General features: G+C 50.6%; 1 protein-coding gene across 1 annotated transcript in view; it reads right to left on the minus strand.

Annotated features, from left to right (window-relative positions):
• LOC124798114 (U1 small nuclear ribonucleoprotein 70 kDa-like) overlaps nucleotides 1-23637 on the minus strand; it is a 116050-nt gene that overhangs the window by 44814 nt on the left and 47599 nt on the right. Inside the window, exon 2 of the mRNA XM_047261371.1 lies at nucleotides 10701-11331. Within this exon, the coding sequence (XP_047117327.1) occupies nucleotides 10701-11331 (631 nt within the window). The remainder of the gene's footprint in view (nucleotides 1-10700; nucleotides 11332-23637) is intronic.

Consider the following 23637-nt stretch of genomic DNA (forward strand, 5'->3'; position numbering starts at 1 on the left):
AGTGGTTCTCCTTTTTCCAAAGGTCTCTTTAATTTTCCTGTAGGCAGTATCTATCTTACTCCTACCCCCTGCGGGTCCGGGGATTAGAATGGGCCAGAGGTATTCCTGCCTGTCGTAAGAGGCGACTAAAAGGAGTCCTTCCCCCTCAGGGGTAGTTAGTGCCTACGTCCGGAGACGGACGGTTCAACGACCTCTATTTGTGGCCATTTTGCTCTTTCACTTCTCGTTTCTTCCTTCCTTCGGTTGGTTCCTTTCTTTGCTCTTCTCCATCTCACTGCCTTCCTTACTCTTTCCCTTGTCTTCTTCTCCTTGCCTTCTCATTGTCTTCTTCTCCTTGCCTTCTCATTGTCTTCTTCTCCTTGCCTTCTCATTGTCTTCTTCTCCTTGCCTTCTCATTGCCTTCTTCTCCTTGCCTTCTCTGGTCTCCGCCTTGGCGTTTGAGACAGTCTGTCCTCACTCTCCCTCTTCTTTTTCCTCTTCCTTCCTCCCTGTGCGCGCCTGAAGGCCGACCCACGCGTTCTTACGCATAGCCGGTGACGGGGTAACGCGTAATTCCCCGCCCTGGGTAGACAAGTAAGGCACGCACGTACCCCCTGGTAAAGGCCAGGCCCAGGGAGGGGTGATTGCCTGAGCTGATACCTTCTGACCATGCCGATTGGTCCCTCCGTCTGTTCCTCGGGAGGTGTGACCTGAGGTGTAAACATTCACCTAAGGTGGGATTGCCCTCTGAGAGGTTCCCCACAAGGAAGGAGCGAGCCATTGGAGACGCTGGCAATCATGGGGGATTCCTCCGCAATGGATTGCTCTCCATATCTCTCGACTTCTGCCCAAAAACGGAAACTTGACCAGCCACCAGTGACAAAAGTACTACCACCTGCCTCACAGTTCCTCGTCGTTTCTCGATCTGAGGGCAGAAAGGATTTTTCCTCTGTCAACCCTTTCGTTATCCAGAAGGGTGTAGATGCCATAGCCGGATCTGTCAAGTAGTGTACAGGTTGCGTAATGGTACCTTGTTACTAGAAACTTAGAGCGCCATTCAGGCACAAAAACTGCTTCGGGCCACACTCCTGTACACGTTCCCTGTCCAGGTGGAGGCTCACCGCACTTTGAATTCGTCTCGTGGTGTGGTCTATACTCGATCACTTGACGGATTGACTGACGAGGAGATCCAGTCTTTCCTCGCTGAGCAGGGCGTGACGGCTGTCCATAGGGTCATGAAAAAGGTCTACAATGACCTTGTACCGACACGGACACTTTTCTTGACCTTAGACAGTGTTCAGCTGCCGTCGCGTATCAAAGCGGGCTACGAGGTTATTTCTGTTCGCCCCTATGTCCCGACACCTACGCGCTGCTACCAGTGTCAGCGTTTTAATCACACTCGACAGTCTTCTTCCAATGCGGCTAAATGTGTCACTTGCGGCAGGGATGCCCATGAGGGTGACTGCCCACCTCCGTCTCCTCATTGTGTGAACTGTCTGGGTGACCATGCAGCATCCTCCCGCGACTGTCCCATCTACAAGGACGAACGATGTATCCAAGAAATTCGGGTCAAAGAAAGTGTCCACCTCGGCTGCTCGCAAGCTATTTGCTAGTAGGAAGCCCGCGCTGCTCCCAGCGGGAAAATACAGTACTGATCTCGCCTCTCATCGGACTACCAGGGAGGTGGCAACCCAGACATGTGATCTGACCTTCAGCACCACGGTCGTCCGTTCGGCCAGTGTTAAGATCGCGCGGTCGACGTCTCCTCTTCCTCCCGTCGCCCCTCCAACACAAGCCCCTTCATCAGCTTCTGCCAAGGCGAAGACCCAGAAGTCAGATGCACGGGCCTTCAAGAAGGAACTGTCCCGTGCAGACTTCCTACGTACCTCGCACTCCCAGCTGTCGACCAGTACTTCCACTAAAAAACCTTCCAAGAAGGCTCATAGGAAGCACAGTTCTCCTTCTCCTCCACGGCGCATTTTTTCTCCTGGGCCACCCAGCGGTTGCCGCCCCAGGCCGTCATCCGTTTCGCCTGGCCGCACCGCTGGTAGGCGAACATCTGGCCGTCCACTGGCGGAGTAAGCTCCTCCTCCAGGCCATCTTAACGAGATGATCGATGAACCTATAGAACCAATGGAAGATGACTGTCTGCCTACTGATTGCGGCGGCAGTACTCTCTCGAAGCCAGGCCCTCAGCGGCCTTCGAGGTGACCCCTTCTTTCATCTTCCTTTTCTTCTCACGATGGCACTTATTCACTGGAATATTCGCAGCATTCGCTCCAACCGAGAGGACTTGAAGTTGCTGCTCCGCTTGCACCGTCCGCTCGTCGTAGCCCTCCAGGAAACGAAGCTACGCCCATGCGATCAAATTGCCTTGGCACACTACACCTCTGTGCGTTTTGACCTACTAAGATCCCATCACGTTGCACACCGGCCTGCAGGCAGTTGCCATCCGCATTACTCTCCCCACTTTTACATTTTCCTTTTGTACCGTTCACACTCCATCGTCATCTGCCGTTACCAGGGCAGACATGATGCAACTTATTGCTCAGCTACCTGCACCATTTTTGTTAACTGGAGACTTCAATGCCCACCATCCCCTTTGGGGCTCTCCGGCATCCTGCCCCAGGGGCTCCCTGTTAGCAGACCTTTTCAACCAGCTCAATCTTTTCTGCCTCAATACTGGCGCCCCTACTTTTCTTTAGGACACATCTCACACCTATTCCCATTTAGACCTCTATATGTACTACCCAACTTGCACGCCGGTTTGAGTGGTATGCACTTTCTGATACATATTCGAGCGACCACTTCCCGTGTGTTATCCATCTCCTGCAGCATACCCCCTCCCTCGTGCTTATCTAGTTGGACCATCTCCAAAGCAGACTGGGGCTCTTCTCTTCCAGGGCGACCTTTCAGGATCAAACCTTCACAAGCTGCGATCGTCAGGTCGCACACCTCACGGAAGTCATTCTCGCTGCTGCTGAATATTCCATCCCTCACCCTACTTCTTCTCCACGTCGCGTACCGGTCTTCTGGTGGACCGCAGCATGTAGAGACGCTTTACGTGCTCGTCGACGTGCTTTACGCAACTTTAAACGTCACCCTACAGTGGCGAATTGTATCACTTATAAACGATTACGTGCACAGTGTTGTCGTATTATTAAAGAAAGCAAGAAAGCCAGCTGGGCTCCTTTCAAGGGCACCTTCATCAGGTTTACTCCTTCTGTTGTCTGGGGTAGCCTGCGCCGGCTATCTGGCACTAAGGTCCACTCACCAGTTTCTGGCTTGATGGTCGCGAATGACGTCCTTGTGGCCCCGGAGGATGTCTCCAATGCCTTTGGCCGCTTTTTTGCAGAGGTTTCGAGCTCCGCTCATTACCACCATGCCTTCCTCCCCCGCAAACAGGCAGAGGAGGCTAGGCCACATAACTTCGGCTCCTCGAATCATGAAAGTTATAATGCCCCATTCACCATGCGGGAACTCGAAAACGCACTTGCCCGGTCAGTCCTCCGCTCCAGGGCCTGATTCTATTCATATTCAGATGCTGAAGAACCTTTCTCCTGCGGGTAAAGGTTTTGTTCTTCGTACAATCGCATCTGGATTGAGGGACATGTTCCCGTATGCTGGCGCGAGTCTATTGTCCCGATTCCTAAACTGGGGAAGGACAAGCACTTGCCTTCCAGTTATCGACCCATCTCGCTTACCAGCTGTGTCTGTAAAGAGATGGAGCGAATGGTTAACTCTCGTTTGGTTTGGCTGCTCGAGTCTCGACGCCTACTTACCAATGTACAATGTGGATTTCGTAGGCGCCGCTCTGCTGTTGACCATCTGGTTACCTTGTCGACCTTCATTATGAATAACTTCTTGCGGAAGCGCCGGACCGCGGCTGTGTTCTTTGATTTGGAGAAGGCTTACGACACCTGTTGGAGGGCGGGCATTCTCCGCACCATGCATACATGGGGTCTTCGCGGTCGCCTCCCTCTTTTTATTCGTTCCTTTTTAATGGATCGACAGTTCAGGGTACGTGTGGGTTCTGTCCAGTCAGACACCTTTCACCAGGAGAATGGGGTGCCACAGGGCTCAGTTTTGAGCGTCGCTCTCTTCGCCATCGCGATCAATCCAATAATGGATTGCCTCCCAGCTGATGTATCAGGCTCCCTTTTCGTGGACGATTTTACCGTCTATTGCAGCGCGCAGTGTACACATGTCCTGGAGCGCTGTCTTCAGCGTTCTCTTGACCGTCTTTACTCCTGGAGTGTCGCCAATGGCTTCCGTTTTTCTGCCGAGAAGACGGTCTGTATTAACTTCTGGCGCTACAAAGAGTTTCTCCCACCGTCCTTATGACTCGGTCCCGTTGCTCTCCCAATCGTGGAGACAAAATTTTTAAGTCTTACATTTGACAGGAAACTTAGCTGGTCTCCACATGTCATATTTGGCTGCCCGTTGTACCCGTTCTTTAAATGTCCTCCGTGTTCTCAGTGGTATGTCGTGGGGAGCGGATCGAACCGTCCTACTTCGTCTATATCGGTCGATCGTCCGCTCCAAGCTGGACTATGGGAGCTTCGTATACTCCTCTGCACGGCCATCCATCTTACGCCGCCTTAACTCCATACAACATCGGCATTTACGACTTGCGATCGGAGCATTTTATACCAGTCCCGTAGAGTGTCTTCATGCTGACGCTGGCGAATTGCCATTCACCTACCGGCGCGATATACTGCTTTGTCGGTATGCCTGTAGGCTACTGTCAATGTCCGACCACCCGTCTTATCGTTCCTTTTTTGACGACTCTCTCTACCGTCAATACGGGTTGTATGTCTCTGCCCTGCTATCCCCTGGAGTTCGCTTTCGTCGCCTCCAACTCCTTAATTTTTCACTCCCTGCAACCTTTAGAGTGGGCGAGAGCCACACGCCACCTTGGCTCCAGGCTCAGGTCCGCGTTCACCTTGACCTCAGCTCGCTCCCAAAAGAGGTTACCCCCGGTTCGGTCTACCACTCCCGCTTTGTTGAACTTCGTTCGAAGTTCATTAATATGACCTTCATTCATACAGATGGCTCAAAGACCAATGACGGGGTCGGGTGTTCCTTTATTGTCGGGGCACAAAGTTTCAAATACCGGCTCCATGGCCATTGTTTGGTCTTCACAGCTGAGCTCTTTGCCCTCTACCAGGCTGTTCTTTACATCTGCCGCCACCGACATTCTGCTTATGTCATCTGCTCCGATTCCCCGAGCGCCATCCAGAGCCTCAGTGATCCGTATCCGGTTCACCCTTTCGTGCACCGGATCCAACGCTCTCTTCAGCAGCTGGTGGACGTCGGTTCTCCGGTTAGCTTTATGTGGGTTCCTGGCCATGTCGGTATCCCTGGGAACGAAGCTGCAGATGCCGCGGCCAAGGCTGCGGTCCTCCAGCCTCGGACAGCTTCTTGTGGTGTCCCTTAGTCGGATTGTAGCAGGGTAATTTGTCGGCGCATTTTATCGCTGTGGCATGCCGATTGGGCTGCACTTAGACATTAACCTTCGTTCCTTGAAACCTATTCCCGCGGCTTGGACGTCCTCCTCAAGCCCTTCTCGGCGGGAGGAGGTCGTTTTGGCCTGGTTACGCATTGGACACTGCCGGTTCAACCATCGCCATCTGCTGACGGCTGCGCTGGCGCCGTTCTGCCTATGTGGACACTTGCTGACGGTCCGCCACATTTTAACATCCTGTCCGGATTTTACTACACTGCGTCTTGATCTTGGCCTGCCATGTACTGTCAATGCCATTTTAGCAGATGACCCAGGAGCAGCAGCTCGCGTTCTTCGTTTCATCAAATTGACCAAGCTAAGGACATTTAATTATGCTGTTTTTTTAATCCTATGCCTGTCGATCTTTTATCGTGTTTTCCCTTTTAGTTGCTGTTTTAAACTTGTGCCTCGCGGTGCATTCCTAACGTAGTCTGGGCGCTAATGACCGTTGAAGTTGTGCGCCCTAAAACCACAAAAAAATCTTACTCTTAGCGAGATAAGCCTCTACATCCTTACATTTGTCCTCTAGCCACCCCTGCTTAGCCATTTTGCACTTCCTGTCGATCTCATTTTTGAAAAGTTTGTGTCCTTTTTGCCTGCTTCATTTACTGCATTTTTATATTTTCACCTTTCGTCAATTAAATTCAGTATTTCTTCTGTCACCCAAGGATATCTATTAGCACTCCTCCTTTTACCTACTTGATCCTCTGCTGCCTTCACTACTTAGTTCCTCAAAGCTACCCATTCTTCAACTGTAATTCTTTCCCCCCATTCTTGTCAATTGATGCCTTATGCTCTCCCTGAAACCCTGTGCAACCTCTGATTTATTCAGTTTATCCAGGTCCCATCTCCTTAAATTCCCACCTTTTTCCAGTTTCTTCAGTTTTAATCTACAGTTCATAACCAATACGTTGTGGTCAGTCCACATCTGACCCTGGAAATGTCTTAAAATTTAAAACCTGGTTCCTAAATCTCTTACCATTATATAATCTATCTGATATCCTTCAGTATCTCCAGGGTTCTTCCATGTATACAACCTTCTTTGATTACTCTTGAACCAAGTGTTAGCTATGATTAAGTTATGCTCTACGCAAAATTCTACCAGGCGACTTCCTCTTTCATTTCTTACCCCCAACTGACCTGCTACGTTTCCTTCTCTCCCTCTCCCTTTTCCTACTACCGAATTCCAGTCTCCCTTCACTGTCTCAAAAATTCTTTTATTTCATCGTATATTTCTTCAATTTCTTCATCTGCAGAGCTAGTTGGCATATATACTTGTACTACTGTCGTAGGCGTGGGCTTCGTGTCTATCTTGGCCACAACAATGCGTTCGCTGTGCTGTTTGTAGTAGCTTACCCGCATTCCTATTGTTTTATTCATTATTAAACACTCCTGCATGACCACTATTTGACTTTGTATTTATAACCCTGTATTCGCCTGACCAAAAGTCTTGTTCCTCCTGCCACCGAACTTCACTAATTCCCACTATATCTAACTTTAATCTTTCCATTTCCCTTTCTAAGTTTTCTAACCTACCTGCCCGATTAAGGGATCTGACATTCCACGATCCAATCCGTAGAACGCCAGTTTTGTTTCTCCTGATAACGATGTCCTCTTGAGTAGTCCCCACCCGGAGATCCAAATGGGGGACTATTTTACCTCCGGAATATTTTACCCAAGAGGACGCAATCATTAACCATACAGTAAAGCTGCATGCCCTCAGGAAAAATTACAGCTGTAGTTTTCCCTTGCTTTCAACCGTTCGCAGTACCACCACAGCGAGGCTGTTTTGGTTAGTTAAAAGGACAGAGCAGTCAGTCATCCAGACTGTTGCCCTTGCAACTACTGAAAAGGCTGCTGCCCCTCTTCAGGAACCACACGTTTGTCTGGCCTCTCAATAGATACCCCTCCGTTGTGGTTGCACCTACGGTACGGCTATCTGTATCGCTGAGGCACGCAAGCCTCCCCACCAACGGCAAGGTCTGTGGTTCATGTTTATTAAAGTTACACAAAAATGCTACAAACTTAAACAGCAACCTAATAAATGAAATACTTGTGCTGATTTGTTTTAAAGCGAGATAGTATTAAGAGGGAAATCTGACAATGTTTTCAGCTGCAGCGACCAAGCTATGCTTTTAATCAGCAGTGATAAAACGTAAGTCTGACTAGAAACCATTTTTCCAAGCTGCTGAACTGAAGGAATCGGAATATTCAGGGTTGAAAGTAAAATGGATGTCATTTCCATCTATTTCCTCATATTGATGAGTTTTTCTACACAAAAGGAAAAATAGCAGCAGCAACAAGGAGGGGCTGTTAAGATAAACAAAAGCTCGTAGTCCTCTATCCACATTGCGGTCTTTCAAAATAAACAAAATTCGACCTTTATATTTAAACTGAGTCTTAGGGCACGTAGTTTAGTTCTGGCTTGTTTTGTTGTGTAGGGGCTGTAATACCTAGTTGCCGCATTACAGGCCAAATACTGCTGAGTCTAACGTATACAATATGAATACACATGAATAAAATGGTCGAAGGTTCCTATTACTCGGAAATTGGGAATTTTGAGTGTAACATAGAAATTTATAAGTGAAAGATGGCAATTAAAATTTGCAGGTACTATTTTAATGACTTTAAAAGATGAGTACGATAGCAGAAGTACCTTGAAGGATGCAATTTATTACTGCAAAAAGACTTTTGGTGTCGATGGTCCAGCAATTAAAGTATTAGTCGAATAACAGGGAAACAATAGATTCCTACATCACGTAATCAGTTGCGAACATAGCTCGCAAGATATTCACTATTACACGCATACTAAGTCTTCACTGCAGAAGCTACGGAAATCTCAAAAGTGCACAAGTTGTCACTAAGAAATACTTTTATCTTCCGCGACCACTCTCAAAACGCTCTACACTCAAAGTATTTCCAGCACTCCCCTGTCCAGCACCCCGTGTCCTGTGCGATCCGACACTCCTGCCCCACCTCCATACAGTCTCTCCATTGACCTCGGTAGTCGCCTAACGTAGTAACGAGCACTGTGATTGGCTAGAGCGCTTCCGCAATGTCTCAAAGCCAACGCACACACATACTGAAACACTTGCAAAATACTGGATTTACATTTAAATAACTTAAAAATAAATAAAAAAATATTCCTGTGGCTCGACCATAAACACACTCTAACACGCATTATTAAATACATAAACAAATCACACACATATGAAACGAATAGAAACAAAAGTAGCCCAATGTCTCTGTGCTTTCTAAAACACACTAAATATTTGATAATTTTCTTCATGGATAGTATATATCGAATATAAACAGACCTAGATGGATAAATATATTTACAAGAATGCTTCTACCGTTTTTTCGTGTAACCGTGTCCGCAGCTCATGGGTTCGCGGCCGCGTTCTCACTTCTGGAGCACAGGGTCCCGGTTTAGATTCGCGGCAGGGTCAGGGGTTTCACCTGCCTTGAGATGAGTGGGTGTTTTGTGTTTTCTTCATTATTTCATCGTCATTCATGAAAGTGGCGAGTTCGGAGTGAGCAAAGGTTGGGAATTTGTCTGGGCGCTGATAACCGCGCAGTTGAGCGCTGCACAAACCAATCATCATGTAACGCGATAAATAGTAATCTGCCGCTTTGACCTCAATAATTCTTATACTATTCATGTTACATGCCTGTAATTCATACCAATTTAGGTTTACACCAATAGCTTTCTGAACGCACGTCGATCGAAAAATCGGACGAACGGTTTAGATTTTGGAAATTAGTTGCTGGCTGTTACTTGTAGAATTCGCAGCCAGATACTACACTTTAAAGTAATAAAGATGTTGAAAGTCTGATTACACTATCAGAATCGTTGTGCAAATAATGGTAATGTACATGTTTCTTTTTAAGGTATCACGATCCCTCTGGCTATTATTAATTTCTACATGAACTGTGAAATGTCTGCCATTATGATTTCACAAAGTCCACCATCTTTGGCACTCCCAGCATACAAATCTCCTTAGACACGAAGCCCATTCCTTGACACCGCTTCAACATGGAATTCCCAGCCACGCGGTCGGCCTGGACCCCGCAGTGTGGCTGCCCCTCTTGCTCTGGCTAATGTTGGGCACCACGCAGCTGCTGAAGAGCCCCTGCTTGCCGACTGGCTCGTGCGGCCACGCAAACTCCGAACTTTGAATACTTTCAGGGCGCCACAACTCACCCGTTACATTACATCTGAAAGATACCTGTTCAGGTATCGCTCCACTGTAAGGATGCAAGTCAGGTTTGCTTCAAATAGACGCTGTAACGGTCGTTAACTTTACTTTCGAGACTGGATGTGATACCCTGACGTTAGTAGTGAATGCCTTTCAGGCGATAAAGACGCACTGAGTTCGAGGGAACACATGTAGTAGGGTTACAAGAAAATGGATATTACTCGTGCGATATTGCAGAAAAACTTGAAAGGAATGCGGCCACTGTCCATGATTGCTAGTAGAGGTGGTCATGGGGATGTACTGTCCCAAGACCACGCTTCGGACGAACATGTAGCGCTACCGAGAAAAAAGACCGTTGTGCTCGGACGTACAGCTTTGCTGCACGGTAGTGCATGTGCAGCAACAGTTGAAGCAGCTGATGGCACCACAGTGACAGGAGGACCTGGTCAAAATTGATTACTTAGAGCTGAGCTGAGCCAGACGACGTGTAGCGTGCATTCCACTCACACCAAACCATCGCCATCTGCAACTTCAGTGGTGTCGAGGGAGAGCTCATGGGAGGGCAGGGTGGGGGTCAATGACGTTCCCTGAAGAAATGCTCCTGCTCTGGTGCCAGCGATGGCCACGGTGGTTGAGAGGTCAGCTGCGGGCCGGCGACCAGCCTGCCTGTGTGCTGGACACACTGGACCCAAACCCGCAGTTCTCGTCTAGGGTGAAACTTGGTATGACAGCTGGACGACTGCCATGACTGCCCCCACGCACTCTGACACCAGATTTGTACGTCAGTCTGAAGATTCTACCTGTTGACTGCCGTTCATGAACAGCATAATGGAGGGTCATTTCAAACAGGACAATGCTCGGCCACATGCCGCTGTTGTAATCCAACATGCTCTAGACCCCCCAGGGTGTCCACAACTCTTTCGTGGATACGTGTGTAGCGAGCACGGAACCCCAGGCTATTGTGGCCCTCCTTCCTTTCCGGGCTGCATACCTTCCTTCTCCGCGTCCTTCTCCGCGTCCTTCTCCGCGTCCTTCTCCGCGTCCTTCTCCGCGTCCTTCTCCGCGTCCTTCTCCGCGTCCGTCCTTCTCCGCGTCCTTCTCCGCGTCCTTCTCCGCGTCCTTCTCCGCGTCCGTCCTTCTCCGCGTCCGTCCTTCTCCGCGCCCGTCCTTCTCCGCGCCCGTCCTTCTCCGCGCCCGTCCTTCTCCGCGCCCGTCCTTCTCCGCGCCCGTCCTTCTCCGCGCCCGTCCTTCTCCGCGCCCGTCCTTCTCCGCGCCCGTCCTTCTCCGCGCCCGTCCTTCTCCGCGCCCGTCCTTCTCCGCGCCCGTCCTTCTCCGCGCCCGTCCTTCTCCGCGCCCGTCCTTCTCCGCGCCCGTCCTTCTCCGCGCCCGTCCTTCTCCGCGCCCGTCCTTCTCCGCGCCCGTCCTTCTCCGCGCCCGTCCTTCTCCGCGCCCGTCCTTCTCCGCGCCCGTCCTTCTCCGCGCCCGTCCTTCTCCGCGCCCGTCCTTCTCCGCGCCCGTCCTTCTCCGCGCCCGTCCTTCTCCGCGCCCGTCCTTCTCCGCGCCCGTCCTTCTCCGCGCCCGTCCTTCTCCGCGCCCGTCCTTCTCCGCGCCCGTCCTTCTCCGCGCCCGTCCTTCTCCGCGCCCGTCCTTCTCCGCGCCCGTCCTTCTCCGCGCCCGTCCCTATCCCCCATCTTCGCCCCCCACTCCCCTCATCTGTGGCTCTTTCCTTACCTTTCTCCCCCTCTGGGAGTATGGTTTGTGCCGACGTCCAGGGAAGGACGCTCGAAAATGTAACACATTCTTCACCTTCTCTGCTTGCATGTCTTCAACCTTCCTTTGTCCTATTTTCCTTACCTCTTCTCTTTACCCTTTTCTATGCTGTGGCGTTTGAGACCTCTCTTCCTTCCTTTGTTTTTCCCTTCCTTTGTTTTTCCCTTCCTTTGTTTTTCCCTTCCTTTGTTTTTCCCTTCCTTTGTTTTTCCCTTCCTTTGTTTTTCCCTTCCTTTGTTTTTCCCTTCCTTTGTTTTTCCCTTCCTTTGTTTTTCCCTTCCTTTGTTTTTCCCTTCCTTTGTTTTTCCCTTCCTTTGTTTTTCCCTTCCTTTGTTTTTCCCTTCCTTTGTTTTTCCCTTCCTTTGTTTTTCCCTTCCTTTGTTTTTCCCTTCCTTTGTTTTTCCCTTCCTTTGTTTTTCCCTTCCTTTGTTTTTCCCTTCCTTTGTTTTTCCCTTCCTTTGTTTTTCCCTTCCTTTGTTTTTCCCTTCCTTTGTTTTTCCCTTCCTTTGTTTTTCCCTTCCTTTGTTTTTCCCTTCCTTTGTTTTTCCCTTCCTTTGTTTTTCCCTTCCTTTGTTTTTCCCTTCCTTTGTTTTTCCCTTCCTTTGTTTTTCCCTTCCTTTGTTTTTCCCTTCCTCTATCTACCTCTCTGTGCGTGTCTGGAGGCTGACGCACGCATTTTCATGCGTAGCTGGTGACGGGGTAACTCGTATTTCCCCACCCCGGGTATACAGGTAGGACATGTACGTACCCCCTGGTAACGGCCAGGCCCAGGGACTGGTGATTCCCCGAGCTGATACCTTCAAAAGGTGCCGATTGGTCCCTCCATTAGTTTCTCGGGAGGTGACCTGAGGTGTGAACAGTCACCCAAGGCGGGAGTGCCCTCTGAGAGGGTCCACACAAGGAAAGAGCGCGCCATCGGAGTCACCGGTAATCATGGGGGATTCTTCCACAATGGTTTCCTCATCTTCCACTGTCTGCTCACAAGTGTATGTTCAATGAATCTCAGCCACACAGTTCTTCCCTCATTGCCACAGTTCCTTGTTTCTCGGTCTGACGAAGGTCACGACTTCTCCACGGTCGAACCTTTCATTATTCAGAAAAGTATAGACGCAATTGCAGGGCCTGTAAAGTCTTGTTCCAGATTACGAAATGGCACCTCGTTAGAAATAGTCAGTGCCCTCCAGGCACAAAAATTGCTGCGTGCTTCACTGCTCCACACATTCCTTGTCCCGGTGGAAGCGCACCGCACTTCAAATTCCTCACATGGAGTCGTTTATACACGCTCCCTCGCCGGAATGTCTGACGAGGAAATTCAACCCCCCTGCGGGTCCGGGGTAAGAAAAGGCCCGAGGTATTCCTGCCTGTCGTAAGAGGCGACTAAAAGGAGTTTCAACCGTTTCGGCCTTCCATGTAATGGTCCCCCTAGGGGTTTGACCTCCATTTTTCAAAATTCTACATAAGTACGAGCCTTTTGGGGAAGGACACCTTACGTGGTGTACCACTGGTCCTAAGTGCACTAAGACCTTGGCACTCAGCATTGCACCGGCGTTGTAACCATCCCCACTATTCCTCAAATTGGGCCTAAACGCCTGGTGGGTTGTCCAAGTTACGCCCATAGTGCATCTCCATCTGCACCAGCGATCATGATGGACTTTCCATGGCACCAGAAATCCAGCACGGTAGCCATCCCGTTGTGGTGGGGTCGTCATGTACCCTCTAGGTTGTAGCCCCCTGACAACACAGGGATCGTACTGCCGATACCTGAGCTGCACCCTCCCCACGTCGGCCAAGGACTAGATGCCCGTCTCCTTGGGGCATCAGGACTCCCGGCAATGGTCATCCTGCCAGGTGGCCCTTGTTGCGGCTGGGTGGCGCCCGTGGGGAGAGCCCCTGGTCGGAGTGGGTGGTATCGGGGCGGACGTTTCGCAGATGAAACGTCAACATGTATCAGGTCGCTCTGCGGCCGAGTCTTTCAAAAGAAAAGGTACCGTTTCTAGTTCTGGTTCTCCTGCCCTTTCCCCCTTGGCCACTCCATGGGAGGAGGGACAGGCCTGCCGGCTTGGGGCGAAGTACTTCCCCTGCTATTTGGTCTGTTCTCGAACCGATGGGGAGACGTTCGCCACCTCCAAGCCCATGTTCTTTGTTCAGCACATTGAGGACGTCTTCAGGGAAATTGAGGCTCTCAGCAAGATGCGTTTAGGGTCCGTCCTTATCAAGACCGCCTCCGCCACACAGTCGGCGGCGCTCCTGGCGTGCGACCGCCTAGGGGACATCCCAGTATCCATTGTCCCACATCTGGCACTAAATAGGACGCAGGGGGTTATTTTTCATCGTGACCTCCTGCTACAATCTGATGAGGAGCTCAGGGCCAACCTGGAGCGCTGAGGCGTGCATTTCGTCCGGCGAGTCCAGCGTGGCCCCAAAGACTGTCGCATCGACACCGGGGCCTTTATCCTCGCCTTCGAGTGGGACGTTCTCCCGGAGAAGGTAAAGGTGATGTGCTACCGGTGTGACGTGCGACCTTAAGTCCCGCCTCCTATGCGCTGTTTTAGGTGTTTGCGCTTTGGGCACATGTCATCACGGTGTGAGGCTGAGCCCCTTTGTGGCGATTGTGGACGTCCTCTTCGTGAGGAACATACATGCACCCCACCACCTCGGTGCGTTAATTGTCCTGGCGTCCACTCGCCTAGATCCTCTGACTGCCCCGCATATCAGAAGGAGAAGAAGATACAAGAAATCAAAACTTTGGATCGGCTCTCTTATTCTGAGGCCCGGAAGAAGTATGACCGCCTCCATCCCGTGCCATTGACCACCTCGTTTACCTCAGTTGTGACCACTCCTTCCGCGGTACCCTCACCCCTATCCTGTCCCCCCTCCGCCTCCTCCGCCCATCAGGGGCTCTGCCCCCGCCTCCCAAATCCTTCCCTTCCAAATCCTCCTCCCCCATGGCCCCCACCCCCTCTGCCCCAGGGGCAACCCTTCCTCCTCCTCCTCCCCCCACGCCACCTGAGAAGCGATCCTCTTCTCAGGCGTCCATCAGGGAAACGTTCCGGACCCCAGCTTCCGAGGTCCGGCGTTCCAAAACGGACCCCGTGCGTGAGGACCTTCTTCGGGTCCAGCCCACCATCCCTGTGCCTCCTCGGCCTTCCAAGAAGGCCTCCAAGAAGTCTCTATCCCCCTCTCCACCCCGGCGCGTTTCGTCTGACGCTTCATCCTTGAGTCGCTGCTCCCCGCCGTCCTCAGTTTCGTCGGGACGCTCTGCTGCCAGGCGCTCCGCCGGCCTTTCGTCGGCAACTGATGCGGCCCCTTCTAGACAACCAGGGACAGTGGCCGCAGCTGGCGACGAGTCGATGGAACCGGATCCGCCTCCCATCGGTTGTAGCGTTGTTCCGTCGCAACCTGGCCCTCCGCGGCCGTCGAGGTGACCAGCTCTTCCCCGTCTCGTTCCCCAACTTTTTGACTAGCGATGGCGTTGTTTCATTGGAACATAAGAGGAATTCGATCTAATCTGGAGGAATTACAACTGCTCCTCCGCCTGCACTGTCCGCTCGTCCTTGGTCTCCTGGAAACCAAGTTGCGCCCGACTGACCGTATTGCCTTTACCCACTATACCTCGGAGCGGTATGACCTCACCCCTGTGGACGGTATCCCAGCTCATGGTGAGGTCTTGTTGCTCGTGCGGGACGATGTCTATTACCGTCCCATCCCATTGACCACCCCACTCCAAGCAATAGCTGTCCTCATTACTCTTTCTGCTTTTACTTTTTCAGTTTGTACCATCTACACTCCGTCATCTGCTGTTAGTCGGGCTGACATGATGCACCTGATCGTTTTCCCCCGCCATTCTTATTGTTTGGCGTCTTCAATGCCCATCATCCCGTTTGGGGCTCTCCTGCATCCTGTCAAAGAGGCTCACTCTTGGCGGCTGTCTTCAACCATCTCAATCTTGTCTGCCTCAATACCGGCGCCCCGACTTTCCTCTCGGACTCTACTCATACCTACTCCCACTTGGACCTCTCGATCTGTTCTACCACTCTTGCCCGTCAGTTCGAGTAGTATGTCCTTTCTGATCCTATTCGAGCGACCACTTCCGCTGTGTCGTTCATCTCCTGCACCACACCCCATCCACAGGTCCTTCGAGCTGGAACATACTGAAAGCTGACTGGGGACTTTACTCCTCCCTGGCGACCTTTCTGGACCACGATTTTCCCAGTTGTGACAGTCAGGTCGAATACCTCACGGCTGTTATCATCAATGCTGCCGAACGTTCCATTCCTCGTACTTCTTCACGTCGCGTTTCCGTCCCCTGGTGGAACGAGGCTTGTAGGGACGCTATCCGTGCTCGACGACGTGCTTTACGCACCTTTCGCCGCCATCCTACATTGGCGAATTGTATTGAATACAAACGACTCCGAGCGCAATGCCGTAGAATCATCAAAGACAGCAAAAAAGCTTGTTGGGCCTCTTTCACCAGCTCCTTTAACAGTTTTACTTCCTCTTCCGTCGTTTGGGGTAGCCTGTGCCGGCTGTCGGGCATTAAGGCCCACTCCTCGGTACCTGGCCTGACCTCAGGTAATGAGGTCCTCGTTGATCCTGTGGCTGTCTCCAACGCCTTTGGCCGCTTTTTCGCGGAGGTTTCAAGCTCCGCCCATTACCACCCTGCCTTCCTTCCCAGGAAAGAGGCAGAAGAGGCTCGGCGACCTTCGTTCCACTCGCTGAATCTGGAAACTTATAATGCCCCCTTTACTATGCGGGAACTCGAACGCGCACTTGCACTGTCCCGATCCTCTGCTCTAGGGCCAGATGCCATTCACGTTCAGATGCTGGCACACCTTTCTCCGGCGGGCAAAAGCTTCCTTCTTCGTACCTACAATCGCGTCTGGACCGAAGGTCAAGACCCCAGGCGTTGGCGTGAGGCCGTTGTTGTTCCTATACGCAAACCCGGGAAGGATAGACACCTTCCTTCTAGTTACCGCCCCATTTCTCTTACAAGCTGTGTCTGTAAGGTTAATGCTCGGTTAGTCTGGATTCTTGAATCTCGACGACTACTTACTAATGTCCAATGCGGCTTTCGTCGCCGCCGCTCCGCTGTTGACCACCTTGTGACCTTGTCGACATACATCATGAACAAGTTTTTGCGAAGGCGCCAAACGGTGGCCGTGTTCAACTTGGAGAAGGCTTATGATACCTGTTGGAGAGGAGGTATCCTCCGCACTATGCAGAGATGGGGCCTACGCGGTCGCCTGCCCCTTTTTATTGATTGCTTTTTAACGGATCGAAAGTTTAGGGTACGTGTGGGTTCCGTATTGTCCGAAGTCTTCCTCCAGGAGAACGGAGTGCCTCAGGGCTCCGTCTTGAGCGTAGCCCTTTTTGCCATCGCGATCAACCCAATTATGGATTGCATTCCACCTAATGTCTCAGGCTCTCTCTTTGTCGATGACTTCGCGATCTACTGCAGTGCGCAGCGAACATGCCTCCTGGAGCACTGCCTTCAGCGTTGTCTAGACAGCCTCTACTCATGGAGCGTGGCAAATGGCTTCCGGTTCTCTGAAGAGAAGACGGTTTGTATCAACTTTTGGCGATATAAAGCGTTCCTTCCGCCATCCTTACATCTCGGTCTCGTTCTCCCATTCGCGGAAACAACTAAGTTTCTAGGGCTCACGTTGGACAGGAAACTGTGTTGGTCTCCACATGTCTCTTATTTGGCGGCCCGTTGTACACGTTCCCTTAATGTCCTAAGAGTTCTTAGCGGTTCATCTTGGGGAGCGGATCGCACTGTCCTGCTTCGCTTGTATCGGTCCATAGTCCGATCGAAGCTGGATTATGGGAGCTTCGTCTACTCGTCCGCTCGGCCGTCCCTCTTACGCCGGCTCAACTCCATCCACCATCGGGGGATACGTCTTGCGACCGGAGCCTTCTACACTAGTCCTGTCGAGAGTCTTTATGCTGAAGCTGCCGAATTACCATTGACGTACCGGCGCGACGTACTGCTGTGTCGGTATGCCTGCTGGCTGTTGTGTATACCCGACCACCCCTCTTACGAGTCCTTCTTCGCCGATTCTCTCGACTGTCAGTACGGGTTGTATGTGTCTGCCCTGCTGCCCCCCGGAGTCCGCTTCCGTCGCCTGCTTCGACAATTGGATTTTGCCCTCCCTACCACCTTCAGAGAGGGTGAGAGCCCGACACCACCTTGGCTCCAGGCTCCGGTTCCTATTTATTTCGACCTCGGCTCACTCCCGAAGGAGGGTAGTCCGGCTGCAGTGTATTGCTCACTGTTTGTCGAACTTCGTACTCGCCTTGCCGGTCACACCTTTATTTACACCGATGGCTCCAAAACTGACGATGGTGTCGGCTGTGCCTTTGTCGTCGGGGCCGCCACCTTTAAATACCGGCTCCTCGACAAATGTTCCAGCTTTACGGCCGATCTTTTTGCTCTCCATCAGGCCTTTCAGTATGCCCGCCGCCACCGCCATTCATCGTACGTACTCTGCTCTGACTCACTCAGTGCTCTTCAGAGCCTTGGAGCTCCCTATCTGGTCCATCCCTTGATTCAACGGATACAGCAGTCCCTCCATTCTTTCGCTGATGATGGTGGTTCTGTCAGCTTTCTGGGGGTTCCCGGACATGTAGGAGTGCCTGGGAATGAGGCTGCGGATGCTGCAGCCAAGGCTGCAGTCCTCCTGCCTCGGCCAGCCTCCCATTGTGTCCCGTCATCTGACGTTCATGGTGGGATGCTTGGTCATCCCTCCAAGGAAACAAGCTTCGGGCAGTAAAACTGCTTCCAACTGTATGGACAACATCCTCCCGACCATCTCGGCGCGAGGAGGTCCTTCTGACCAGGTTGCGGATTGGGCATTGCCGGTTTAGCCACCGCTACCTGCTCTCCGGTGACCCAGCCCAGCAGTGCCCTTGTGGTCAGGTATTAACAGTGCGCCATGTTTTATTGTCGTGTCCCCGTTTTAGTCAATTTCGTGTTGTCCTGTCCCTGTCATCTACTTTACCGGATGTTTTAGCTGATGACGCTCGAGCAGCTGCTCGTATTCTGCGTTTTATAACTTTAACTGGCTTGTCCAAAGACATTTAACCTTTTTACTTATTTTATCTGCGTCTTTGTCAGGTCCTCCTCGTGTCCCCCCCCCATCCCCTTGAGTTGTAACAGATTCCATGTGCTCTAACAGTGACTGGGCGCTAATGACCTCAGCAGTTGAGCGCCCTTAAACCCAACAAAAAAAAAGCACTCGAGTGACTACTTTCCATGTGTCCTTGGATTGCAGCCACAACTGCCATATATGCGCCCGAGACGCTGGAAGTTTGCCCAAGTCGATTGAACACTTTTTCGTCTTTAGCGACATTCGATGACCGTCACTTTCCTAGCGTCGACGATGAGGTCACTCATATTACAGACGTTATTCTTACAGCTGCGGAACGTTCAATACCTCGCACCTCCGAATTGCCCTGGCGCCCCCCAGTTCTTTGGGCGAACGAGGCATGCCGTGACGCAATACGTGAGCGGCGGCGTGCTCTTAGCGTTTTCAGACACCATCCTAGATTGGCCAACTGTTTCCGCTAACAGCAGTTCCGTGCGCGGTGTCGTCGCGTCATCCGTGATAGCAAGAAGGCAATCTGGGACTTCTTTACTTACTCATTTAACACCTTCACTCCCTTCTCGGAAGTTTGGAGTCAGATTCGTCGGTTATCTGGAGCACCTACTTCCTCCCTGGTCTCGGGGGTCACTATCGCACATGATAAATTAGTGGGCCCCGTCGCAATTTCTAACTCATTGGGTCAACACTTTGCTGAGATTTCGAGCTCTTCAAATTACCCGCCAGAGTTTCTCCCGAAGAAACGTGCAGCGGAAGTGCGACCTCTTGCTTTCTCCTCTCCAAATCGCAAAAGCTACAATACTGTTTTCTCCTTGCGGGAACTCCAACATGCACTCCCTTCTTCTCGCTCCTCCGCCCCAGGACCAGATGGTATCCACGTCCAAATGTTGCTGCATTTATCAACCCATAGTCAGCGTTACCTCCTTCGCGTTTATAATCTAATTTGGACGGACAGTACTTTTCCCAGACGATGGCGAGAACCTATCGTCGTTCCTGTTCTGAAACCTGGAAAGGACAAACATCTCCCCTCTAGCTATCGCCCCATTTCTCCCACGAGTAGTGTAAGGTTTGGAGCGTATGGTGAATTATCGTTTAGCTTGGTGGCTGGAGTCCCGCAGTATTTTAACACCTGCCCAATGCGGTTTCCGGAAGCATCGTTCTGCAGTTAACCGTCTTGTTGCTCTCTCCACTTCTGTCATGAACAATTTTCTCCGGTAACGTCAAACAGTAGCAATATTTTATCTGGAGAGAGCATACGATACCTGTAGGAGGACAGGCATCCTCCGCACACTGTTCTCTTGGGGCTTTCGCGGTCGGTTGCCCCTTTTTCTTCGCGAATTTATGGCAGAGCGCACATTTAAAGTGCGGGTGAACACTACTCTCCCCCGTACTTTCTCCCAAGAAAACGGGGTACCCCAGGGGTCCGTGCTAAGTGTTGTACTGTTTGCCATTGCCATAAATCCAATAATGGGTTGTCTCCTTCGTGATGTCTCGGGCTCCCTCTTTGTGGACGATTTTGCGATCTACTACAGCTCTCAACGGACAAGCCTTCTTGAACGACGTCTTCAAGGATGTCTCGATCGCCTCCACTCTTGGAACTTCGAAAGAGGCTTCCGCTTTTCTCCCAGTAAGACCGTTTGTGTTAATTTTTGGCGTCGTAAGGAGTTTCCTCCACCCTCCTTACATCTAGGACCTGCGAACCTTCCGTTTTCGGACGTCGCTAAATTCTTGGGTTTTACATTTGACAGAAAACTGTGCTGGTCCTCCCACGTTTCCTATCTTTCGGCTCGCTGTCAGTGATCCCTCAACACCCTCCGTGTCCTGAATGAATGGTACCTCCTTGGGAGCGGACAGAGTGGTCCGTCTCCGCCTCTATCGCGCCTTAGTGCGCTCGAAATTGGACTATGGAAGCATATACTCCTCTGCTCGGCCGTTTATTCTTTGGCGTCTCGACTCTATCCACCACCGTGGATTACGTTTAGTGTCTGGAGTTTTTACACCAGCCCTATGGAAAGCCTTTATGCTGAGACTGCTGAACCTCCGCTGTCCAATCGGCGAGCTGTCCTAAGTTGTTATGCTAGCAATCTGTCTTCCATGCCTGCTAATCCGGCCCATGACATTATTTCGACGCCTCCTTGGATTTAGGGTATGCAGGCCGCCCTTCCTCCCTACTACCACCGGGAGTCAGCTTCCGTGAACTGCTCCATTCTCTTTCCGTCCGCTTTCCTAAAACTTGACAACTTGGGGTACAGCACCGCCTTGGCTCCGCCCCCGGATCTGCTGCTCCGTGACCTTTGTCAATTTCCCAAGGATGGTACCCCTACACTTGTTTATCGTCGGGCATTTGCTGCTCTACGTGCACAAATGAAGGAAGCCACATTTATTTTCACCCACCGCTCAAAAACATCGTTTGGTGTAGGAAGTGCCTATATTGTTGGCGACACACCAAATCGATTTCAGCTTCCCGACCAGTGTTCGGTTTATACTGCTGAGCTATACGCTGTTCTCCAGGCTGTCCAACACATCCGTCGCCATCAGCGGATACAGCATGTTATATGTTCAGATTCTCTCAGCTCTCTTCAGTCTCCAAGCTCTCTACCCTGTCCACCCTCTGATCCATCGGATTCAGGACTTCCTCCACTTCCTCCACTTACTCCACTTGGGGGCGTCTCGGTGGCGTTCCTCTGGCTCTCAGGACACGTTGGTATCTGTGGAAATGAGGCGCCGATATAGCGGCCAAGGCTGCAGTCTCTCTTCTTCGGCCAGCTATTCGCACGATTCCCTTCGCCGATCTACGGAGTGTTTTATGTCGTCGTGTTGTCCTTTTATGGCACGCACATTGGTAGACACTTCCCCGTAATAAATTGCGGGACGTGAAAGCTCTTCCATGTGCTTGGACCTCTTCCTCCCAAACGCGTCGTCGGGAGGAGGTAATTTTAACTAGACTCCTGATAGGGCACTGTCTTTTTAGCCATAGACATCTTTTAAGCGGCGATCCTCCCCCACTCTGTCCCGACTGCTCTCAGCTGTGGACGGTAAGACACCTTTTACTTGAGTGCCCCTATTTTACTCAGTTACGCGCCCGTCTACAGCTGTCGCCTGAAATATCTTCCATTTTAGCAGATGACACGCGCTCAGACGATCGCGTTCTCGAGTTTATTAGTGCCAGTGAGATGTCAGTCATTTGAAGCTCCTTTAGGGGGCCAACCAACCACTTTCTGTAGTGGATTTTTAAGCCTTCCTTCTGCTTTTAGTTTCTCCAATTTTTTGTTTGGTTCCCATTGCTGCTGGTTTCCATTTTCGTCTTTTACCTTTTCGTAAGTCACAGACCGGGCGCTAATGACCACAGCAGTTTTGCGCCCTAAAATCAAAACAAACAAAATAAACTAAACAATGCTCTATAGAGTATAGATACAGTGCCTTGCCCTGGGCAGTCACCAGATCTATCTTCTACTGATTAAATTCTGGACATCATCTGAAGGCAGCTAGTCATCCACAACAAGCGTTAGCCTTGCCTGTATTGACTAAGTGCAACAGGCGAGGAACTCTGTCCTGCACACTGGCATTAGACACAATGCATGCACGTTTGCATGCTTAGATTCAACGTTCTGGCAGTTACACGGGTTGTTAATGTAACAGCAGTTCACATTTGCAATGGCTTATTTCGCGCTGGCGTTAACCTGTGGTTCTGCAATGTTAGTCACTTAAGTACGTCACCTAGACAAATGTATTCCTGAAATTTTCTTACTGTAGTTTTTGGTGGTGGGTTTCTTTTGTCAGTGTGTATGTGCAGTGCATCTGGTACCGGATGTCAGTATGTTGCAAGAATCATGTATTGGCAAGGGAGAACATGGCTGTTTGTAGATATTACGTATGGTCACTTCATTTCAGATTCGGAGTTGACGAATATAGTTTATGGAATCAGATAGCAAGTGAGCATTCACGGTTTTACTCGGGACACGTGACTGCTCCGTAGACATGGTGATACGTTGCACTGACGATATCATATCCCAGTATTTAGGAAACTAATGTAGACGATGGGCTTAAACAGTACCTCTTGTAAGCTTTGGCATTTGGTTGTGGTAATGCTCTCAATGTTGACGTATTTTTATATGATCTCACTTTTGCAGCCGGTTAACACAGGAAGAGCATCTGATACGCTGAGTCAATCCTCTTCTGATTGCAGTGTCCTTACCCTTAATCTACAGTCGCTGTGCAGTGATTCCTTACGGAATCAAAGTTGATTAATTCTCTTGTATCTGAAAAGACTCTCAAGCAGTCAGTTCCGTTGCTTTCTTAGCGGCACCCAAGCATCTGTAGGGCACGCATAGGTTGTCACGGATGTGAAGGTACATCGATCCCTGAAATACTTACAGAAAGATACAGCTCAACAGTTTAACAGTTGAGTTACCTTCGGTAAGCTGTCTACTCAAATTTTGCTCACAAGAATGGAATGAGTCGTTTAAGAGAAACTGGTGTGCGTTTGATTTGAACAGATTTAATATTCATGTATTTTGCATGCTAATGGGAAGAAGCTAGTAAAATTCTACAGCAGCATACTTAACGTCTCTATACGGCAGGGACAGATTACGTTATTCTATTTTTGTCTCACACGGAACTAGTCGCGTCCAAAGAGTTTGGTGACCGTGATGACAGATGAGGGACAACTGTTTAGAGAACCACTGGTAAATATTCTCAGCTTGCTCAATAATTTGAAACAGGACATTCTTGGACTACACCTACATACGACTCCGATCATTCTTCTAAGCAATGAAAATATTTTGAGCAAGAGAGAAACTCCCTAGGAAGATAATTCCGTGTGACATTGAATACCCGGAAACCAAAAAAAGCAGCCATTGCGACTGTTTCGTTTCTAATACGAGAAGGTATTCTGGATCCGAAAGCTGCTGAGCCAAATCTGTTTTCAGACTGGGACGTTCCCAGTGTAGTTTTCAGTCTCTGAAAGCCCAGGAATATCGTGCTCGTTATTGTCACTGAGAATTTCTTTAGCTCTGTGATGTGATCTAAATTGCGTTAAATTAGTTTCTTAGGCGCGCAGGGAGGGAGGTACCAGCAAACC

The sequence above is a fragment of the Schistocerca piceifrons genome, chromosome 5, assembly GCF_021461385.2.
Source record: "Schistocerca piceifrons isolate TAMUIC-IGC-003096 chromosome 5, iqSchPice1.1, whole genome shotgun sequence".
NCBI classification, from domain to species: domain Eukaryota; kingdom Metazoa; phylum Arthropoda; class Insecta; order Orthoptera; family Acrididae; genus Schistocerca; species Schistocerca piceifrons.